This window comes from Pristis pectinata, chromosome 18, assembly GCF_009764475.1.
Source record: "Pristis pectinata isolate sPriPec2 chromosome 18, sPriPec2.1.pri, whole genome shotgun sequence".
In the NCBI taxonomy this organism is placed as follows: domain Eukaryota; kingdom Metazoa; phylum Chordata; class Chondrichthyes; order Rhinopristiformes; family Pristidae; genus Pristis; species Pristis pectinata.
Window position 1 is genome coordinate 9,386,792 of NC_067422.1, and position 8,717 is coordinate 9,395,508.

The following is an 8,717-nucleotide window of genomic DNA, read 5'->3' on the forward strand; positions in this document are numbered from 1 at the left end:
CACTCTAACAAACTTTCCCAGTTGTACTGTTGAAAGTATCCTGACTGGCTGCACCATGGCCTGATATGGCAATTCAAATGTACAGGAATGCAAGAGGCTGTAGTGAGTAGTGGACTCAGCCCAATACATTGTGGGCACATCCCTCCCCACCATTGGTAGTATCCAGAGGGTCCGCTGCCTTAAGAAGGCAACACCTATCATCAAAGATCCCATCTGGGCCATGCCATCTTCTCGAAGCTACCATCAGGCAGGAGGTACAGAAGACTGAAGTCCCACACCATGTGGTTCAAGAACAGCTACTTCCCTTCAACCATTCAGTTCTTGAACCAATCTGCACAACCCTGATCATTACCTCAATACAGCAACATTATGACCATTTTGCACTGCAATGGATTTAGTTTTTTGTGTTCTAATTGTGTTCTTTCTTGTAAAAATTGTGTATAATTTATGTTTATATTTTTCTTGTGAACACTGCTTATCTGATGTTATGTGCCTGTGATGCTGCTGCAAGTAAGTTTTTCATTGCCCCTGTGCACACATGGACTTGTGCATGTGACAATAAACTCGACTTTGACTTCGGCTTGGCATGAGTGAAAACAGATGATTCAGTCAAAATGTCCTCGCCAAAATCACACTGTCTGACTGAACAGATTGGGTAGCCCTGGCTCAGATAAAGTTTTCTAGAGAAATAGGAAAGTTATGAAGATGGATCACTTCCTCCAAATCAGGCCCAATCCCGAACAAGGTAAAAGTCGGGAGAATTGGACATCTATATCCAGGATCGGGAATCACCAAAAGGGAAGAAACTTGTGTGAATGGTCTGGTTGGTATCAGGATGCTCCAACACAGCATTCACTTGGGTTTTCACTCTGATGGGAAGAACTTAAACAACCCACACATTCTGAAGCCTTATTCTGGTCACCCGGAATGGAACGTCCAACCAGAATCCTCAACAGGAGGACTATACCTACCTTTGTCATCATTTTACCTCAGACTTATACTGCCGAGTCATGTAACTAATGGGTTTTGATTCTCTTCAACTCAAACTTAAAGTTACCAAGCTTTAGGCAGAAGAGGACAGTGATACACAAACCTAACGAAACAAGAATCAGTGGCTTTGCTTACAGGAAATATTTTCAAAAGTTCAAACAATGAATCTTATGTAAGGATCCCGTGAAAAGGAATGGATGACCTTCATCTTAATGTAAGACCTCAGCAGCTGACAAGATGAAGTAATGGTACACAAAGACTTTGACCAAAACTTGAATTATTTCAAAGTTTGAACAAGCAAGAACTGTTTATGAAGATGAACCATTAAAGATGGACTAAAATGGACTCATTAAATGAAAACTTCTGCGTTGTTGTCACACGCTTATTAAATAAATAACAATCAAAAATCCTCTAAAATGTGAGAGATGTGTGCAGCTGAGATTAAGGCAGTGAATGCTCAGACAATTTATGACCACTCAGAAACCCTTCTATCAGGAGCTACTCAATGAACCCCTTGAGCATCTGATCAAAGGACACCTCCTCTAGTACCAGTAGCCGACTGGAACAATTGGAGAGAGTCTGCTCCCAGGAGGAATCCTGGCAGGAGACTGATCTTGAAACTTGTTTCAGCAAGGACTAACAGGGCTTGAAATCTTTGCGTAGCAAGATGGGGTGCGATGGACATTCACTGTCCGGGCCAACGATGCTTATTGTTAACCTCAGCTTTTGAGTACAGCAGAAGAAAGTGTCCAAGGTCCAAGATGCTTATTGTCAAATAGTTTAAATCTCTAACTAGTACTCTCTGCCCCTCCTCTTGACCTGATCATGAGAAACACCATCGTCCACATTGACATAACTAAGACTGTAACCTCATCAGGAGAAGGAAGATTGTCCACGTTGATCTAGTCAAGATGTTCCATCCATTTCACTCGGTCAATGCGGTTCTGAAATGTCGCTTCCGATGAGGTTGTTCCGAGATGACTGGTTAAAAAATATTAGAAGGCAGTAAGGGTTGTTAGGAGTACCAGAAGTGAAGATCTGGAATCAACTTGGTCCAAGAACCAACCCAGAACCTTCTTTACTTGTTCGTCTGCAACTCATTGGTACATTTTTCTGCTTTGTAGGAATTGTTTTGGAAACCCTTTGTGGAATTATAACCTCTGTTCGAATTTACCCCTTAAAATAAAACATGCTCCATTTAAAACAACAAAACTGTTTAATCTGCTTCGTTTGCTGGAAGTGTGTCCTCCTTGGTCAGGAGGGGACTCACCACTAGAAACAGTGATTATTGACAGCTAAACCCCTTTGGAAAAGAGACAGAAGTAGTTAAGTAAATTAGACTTTGGAATATAAATTGGTGCAGTATAATCTCCCTAAAGTGAGGGTATCAGTAGACACTTATAACCTACAAGACTTAAGGTCTTGATTTAAGTTTAGGCCTCTAGGACGGGTACACTCAGTATCGTCACACACCACCACCCACACGCCCTACAATCCCAGTATCCCACGCAGGGCAGACCAGGCCTTGACCCGCCACAGGTTGGCACCCATCCTGGACATGTACTGCATTTCGGGGGTCAGCATGGCCATACAGAGGTCACGGTGTGCGTCCTCGACATCGGGCCTGAGATTGTAGCCCAGGATGTTTCCCCCACCTCCGGCTGGCTGCCAGGGCCTGAGAGAGGCCTCCCTCACCAGCCCGGCCCTCACTGGCCCCCCTCCCTCCAGGCACGCCTCCGCCATCTTGCCGTTGGCCCAGCGCAACTCAGTGACCTCCCACGTCATCCGCCGGCGCCCGAACGCTTCCACCTTGCGCCAGAAGGTGCGGTTGAAGTGGGCGTAGAGGAGGGAGTCCAGCCTGTTCCAGGACAGGGCCAAGTCCTCTAAATCCGGGTCCAGGGCGGGCCTGTCGCTGGGCTCCCGCGCGTTGAGGGGGAAGTAGACGATGTCGTCCAACTTCCAGCACAGGAACTCCTTGAGCAGCACCATGGACTCGTCAAAGTACTCGGTCAACATCACCAGTGGGAAGCGCTCTTCCAGGGCCCGGAAAATCCCGGGCAGCGCCGGGTGACTGGGATCCATGTCCTTGTCGTAGCCCAGGTCGAAGAACTGGAGGTTGCGCAGGTAGTGGGCATTGTAGGCCTCAGGCCTGTAGTAGGCCCAAGGGTGGCGGAGGAAGGCGGCCATCTTGTCCGGTCCTGGGATGGCCCAGGTCAGGGGGACGCTGGGCCCAAAGTAGCGGAAGCTGGACTCGAAGAGGCGGGCAGGGTGGCGGAGGACGGTGAAGTAGGCCCGCTCGAGGGGCAGGAGGCGGCCCACTTCGCCAGGCTCAAAGCGCATGTGGCTGGCCACCACGTTGAAGCAGGAGTCCAGGGTGAAGCTGGAGATGGCGCGGCGGGAGAAGGGAGCGGGGTAGGCGAAGTCGTGCCGTCCGCCGGCGGGCAGTGCGACACTCAGTCCCTGCCGCTCGGCGAAGCGGAACAGGACATTGAGCACGGTGCTGCTGCCTGTCTTGTGGGTCTTGAGGAAGAGGAGGTCCCAGCGAGGGGAGCAGGGGCTGGGGGTCCCAGAGGGGGCAGGGGGGCCAGGGCGGGCGCACAGGATTGGAGAGGGGGACCTGTGGGAGGGAGGGAGGGAGGGAGAGAAGGGGAGCAGGGAGGGGGAGAGTGGGAGGGTGAGAGAGGGGAGAGAGGAGGGAAAAGAGAGTGGTGAGAGAGAGAGGGAGGTGGAGAGAGAGGAGGTAAGGGGGGGAGAGAAAAGGGGAGAGAGAGGGTGGAGAGGGGTGAAAGGGGGAGGGGGGGGTCAGAAGGGGGAGAGGACCAGAGGGGAGCAGTGGAGGAGATGGGGAGAGAGGGAGTGGGGGGAGGGCGGAGAGGGGGAGAGGTGGGGAGAGAGAGGGGGAGAGAGGGGAAGGGGAGAGGGGGAGAGGGGGAGAGAGCAGAGAGGGGGAACGGGAGGAGAGAGAGAGGGGAGAGAGGGGGAGAGAGGGGGGAGAGAGGGGGAGAGAGGGGGAGAGAGAGAGGCCATTAGTAGGGAACGGAATCCTCTCTAACCCGCTCTGGCCCCTACACCCCTCCCTGTTTTATAACCCCCTTCAGCCCCTACACTCCTTCCTAATCCCCTCCTGCCCCTACACCCCTCCCCGTCTCTGTAACCCCCTCCGACCACTACAGCTCTACCTGCTCTGTAACTCCCTACGGCCCCTACACCCTTCCCCGTTCTGTAACCCCCCCTCTAGCCCCTACACCTCTCCTTGTCTCTGTAACCCCCTCTGACCCCTACACCCCTCCCTGACTCTGTAACTCCCTCCGGGCCCTACACCCCTCCCTGTCTCTGTAACCCCCTCCAGCCCCTACCCTCCTCCTCGTCTCTGTAACCCCCTCCGACACCTACACCCCTCCCGGTCTCTGTAACCCCCTCCAGCCTCTATAACCCTCCCTGTTCTGTAACTCCCCCCACACTCACTGCGTGTTGTAGACTGTGTACAGGATGATAAACAGGGACATCGCGACTACAGCCATCAGTAACCCTCGGTGCATTTGCTTCCAGCTCCGTAGGAAATATTCCCAGAAATGCATCCTCTCCCTGGAAGGGAAGCACATGGTAAACCCGGAATAACATTGGAAAAGCACCTCAGGAAAGCTACCCTGACATCAATTTGTGGCCCTGTCCAAATTTTGGGAATTTTCAGAGTGGAGGGGGGATTTCGAGAGAGTCAGATCACAGGGAGGGATTTCAGGAAGAGCCGGATCAGGGGGAGGAATTTCAGGAAGAATTTAGGTCGGACGGAGGGAATTCGGGAGGAATCAGACTGGAGGGTCAGATTAAACGCGGGGATTTTGAGAAGAGTTGGATTGCAGGGATGGATTTTGGGAAGAATCGGAGTGGAGGGTGGGAATTGGGGAGGAATTGCACTGCAGGCAGGGATTTCGGGAAGAATTTGGATGGGAGGGAGGGGATTCGGAGGGAATCGGACCAGAGGGAGTGTTTCGAGAGGAGCTGGATTGGAGGGATCCCACGGAAGCCTCGGGAAACCAGTCCAAACCTTTTGAGGTGGTCCGGATTTTGGGAAGAGTCAGATCGGGGCTCTGGGAAGGGACGGAGGTCCCACCTGCAATGATCCGAGCCCGAAATACAGCCAGAGCAGGGGATTGTGGGTAGGGCGGAGCAACTTGGGGTCAGAGGTCATTACAGAGACGGGGAGGGGTGTAGGGGTCGGAGGGGGTTACAGAGACGGGGAGGGGTGTAGGGGTCGGAGGGGGTTACAGAGACGGGGAGGGGTGTAGGGGTCGGAGGGGGTTACAGAGACGGGGAGGGGTGTAGGGGTCAGAGGGGGTTACAGAGACGGGGAGGGGTGTAGGGGTCGGAGGGGGTTACAGAGGGTGAGGGGGTGGGGTCAGTGGGGGTTACAGAGAGGGAGGGGATGGAGTCAGAGGGGGTTACAGAGACGGGGAGGGGTGTAGGGGTCGGAGGGGGTTACAGAGACGGGGAGGGGTGTAGGGGTCGGAGGGGGTTACAGAGGGTGAGGGGGTGGGGTCAGTGGGGGTTACAGAGAGGGAGGGGATGGAGTCAGAGGGGGTTACAGAGACGGGGAGGGGTGTAGGGGTCGGAGGGGGTTACAGAGACAGGGAGGGGTGTAGGGGTCGGAGGGGGTTACAGAGGGTGAGGGGGTGGGGTCAGTGGGGGTTACAGAGAGGGAGGGGGTGTAGGGGTCGGAGGGGGTTACAGAGACGGAGAGGGGTGTAGGGGTCGGGTGGGACAGAGGGAGGGCTACAGGGGTCGGAGGGGGTTACAGGGACAGGGAGGGAGGTAGCAGTGAGGGAATTATAGAGACAGGGAGGGGTGTAGGTGTCCGAGGGGGTAACAGGACAGGGAGGGGTGTAGGGGTCGGAGGAGTTACAGAACAGGGAGAGGTGTAGGGTTTAGTGGGGGTTACAGAGACAGAGAGGGGGTAGGGGTTAGGTGTAGGGGCAGGAGTGGGGTTACAGACAGGGAAGGGTGTGGGAGGGAGGGGTAATGGAGACAGATAGGTGTGCAGTGGCCAGAGGGGGTTACAGACAGGGAGGAGTGTAAGGGTCAGAGGGGGTTACACAGAGAGGGAGGGTTGTAGGGGTCAGAGGGGGTTACAGAGACAGGGAGGGGTGTCGGAGCCAGAGGTGTTACAGAGACAGGTGTGCTGTAGGAGTTGGAGGGGATTACAGAGACAGGGAGTGGTCTAGTTGCCAGGGGGTTACAGACAGAGAGGGGTGTAGGAGAGGGAGAGGGCCACAGAGACAGGGAGGCATCTCCATCTCCATCTCTCTCTCTCTGTCTCTCCCCCCCCCCCTCTCTCTCCCCCTCTCTCTCTCTCTCTCTCTCCCTCTCCCTCTCCTCGCCCTCTCTCTCTCTCCCCCACCCCCTGTCCCACCCCCTCCCCACTCCACCCCTCTAACTGAGAAGAGATGACATTGCCCGGATGGTGCGGATCTTTGATGATGGATGTTGCCTTCTTGAGGCAGCACCTCCTGTAGATACCACTGATGGTGGGAAAGGCTGTGCCCATGATGTGTTGGGCAGTGTCCACTACTCTCTGCAAACTTGTTGAGCTGGCTGTTGAACCATCAGGATTTCGGAATGGTCGGACTGCAAACTATCGGAGTTTTACTGTACAAGATGCAATAAGCTCATTGCTGCGATACCAGTCCTCTCTACAGCACACCATTGCTCCACTGCTGGTGAGTCAGCAAGCCATGTGCACTGAGAGGAGCTTAGCTACAAGTGGTATAAACTGGCAGATCTCTCCGGTACTGCCTGAGATCTACCAGCACGATTCAGGCCACTACTTCTCCATTCCGGATACGTTCTTTTCCAAACTGAGATATTCCTGTTGATGTGTTCCCATATGTCTTTTTAACAGCTACTTCCTATCTGAATCTAACCCTTCTGAAGTTCCCTGCATGAGATCAACAACTGCTTTTATACATTGAGATCTTACTGCTGCAGTTCATTGAAGATTTCTCCACCTACGAGCATTTTGCAGATCCCACCAGATGTGAGCCATGACCATTAGACATAGGAGCAGAGTTAGGCCATTCAGCCCATCGAGTCTGCTCTGCCATTCAATCATGGCTGATTTTTTTCAATCCCATTCTCCCTGTAACCCTTAACCCCCTTACCAATTAAGAACCTATCAATCTCTGCCTTAAATACACCCAATGACTTGGCCTCCACAGCCCTATGTGGCGATGAATGCCACAGATTCACCACTCTCTGGCTGAAGAAATTCCTCCTCATCTCAGTTTTAAAGGGACTTTATTCTGAGGCTGTGCCCTCGGATCCCAGACTCGCCAGCTGATGGAAACATCCTCTCCATGTCCACTCGATCCAGGCCTTTCAGTATCCGGAAGGTTTCGATGGGATTCCACCCCCCTGATCTCCACCGTGTACAGACCCAGAGCCTTCAAACACTCCTCGCTTATTCCTTCCACATGGATACTTCACTAAACCCAACACAACCACCTTTACTCTTTCAACTTATCCCTAAGGCCGTAAATGTACGGCATGACCTATCTGGATGGCACGCCAGCAAAATTCTTTCACTGTATCTTGGTACCTGTGACAATAATAAACCAATACCATTAGCAAATCTCCAACCTGATGGCCTCAACATTGATTTCTCTAGCCCCCATTTGCCCCAGCCCTTCTTATTCTTTCTCCTCTCCCACTCCTTTGTCTTCCCTTATTCCTGTGGCTCCCTTCCCCCACCTTGATGACCTGCCCATCTCCTCTCCTCCCCTCCTCTGTCCTTTATTCCATGGTCCACTGCCCCCTCCTACCGGATTCCTTCTTCTTCAGCCCTTTACCTCTTCTACCCATCACTTCTCAGCTTATTACATCTTCTCCCCCTCCCCTACCCTCCTACCTTCCCCCTCTCACCTGGGCTCACTTATCACCTGAACTCACCTATCACCTGCCTGCGTGTGCTCCTCCCCCTCCCCCCACCTTCTTATTCTGGCTTCCTTTCCAGTCCTGATGAAGGGTCTCAGCCCGAAACGTCGACAGTTTATTTCCCTCCATAGATGCTGCCTGACCTGCTGAGTTCCTCCAGCACTTTTTGTGTATTGTTCCAGAATCCAACATCTGCAGAATTTCTTGTGTCACCAAATTGAGAATGTTAGGTTGGAGATGGAACTACGTTTGGCTACATTATAGAGATAGCTTTCCACTGGGAAGCCCATTCACTCGCTAGTTGCAAACCATTCAAAGCCAAATGACTTTATGGAATAAAATTTATGCTTTGATGTGTTTTCAACTATCTTCAGCTGTGCATGATCTTCAACATTCTATTGGCTTTTTTTAAGCACCAATTTCCCATTCTTGTTGAAAATTTTGTATCCAAAATAAATTGTAAATGATTTCAAAGGAATTTTTCTGAAGAACTTTGGAGATCTTGCTTTCCACCCGGCGTCACAAGTCAAAACCATTGCCTTCCAGCAGTGAAGAATAGAGGAGAAACATCACTAATTTAATCAAGCAGATTAACAAACTTGAAAAAAAACGCTGTAGAAAATTAACTTCTGAGTGGATGGCACATTTCCCCAGTCAGCAGAATTATATGGTGATTAACGCAATGAAAATCTTATGGCGATTCTTGCAAATAGAATAATAACTGGAATTGTACTTTACAAGCAATTCAATAATACCTGACACATAGTTCTCAAAAAAGGTATTTGAATTAGAGAAGAATG

General features: G+C 51.7%; 1 protein-coding gene across 1 annotated transcript; it reads right to left on the reverse strand.

The window, feature by feature from the left end:
• Positions 1-2,478: 2,478 nt before the first annotated feature.
• LOC127580109 (galactosylceramide sulfotransferase-like) lies at positions 2,479-4,496 on the reverse strand. Its single transcript, XM_052033322.1, has 2 exons — positions 4,456-4,496; positions 2,479-3,607 (listed from the first exon to the last, which is right to left on the reverse strand). Exons 1-2 carry the CDS (start codon positions 4,494-4,496, stop codon positions 2,479-2,481), a joined length of 1,170 nt encoding a protein of 389 aa, XP_051889282.1.
• Positions 4,497-8,717: the final 4,221 nt, after the last annotated feature.

What these genes read in the sequence shown, in the direction of transcription:
- LOC127580109 (XM_052033322.1), bottom strand. Translation starts at nt 4,496, where the DNA reads ATGTCCCTGTTTATCATCCTGTACACAGTCTACAACACGCA. An exon ending in TACACAGTCTACAACACGCA is followed by an intron (nt 3,608 to 4,455) that starts GTGAGTGTGGGG and finishes TCCCTCCCACAG; the next exon opens with GTCCCCCTCTCCAATCCTGT.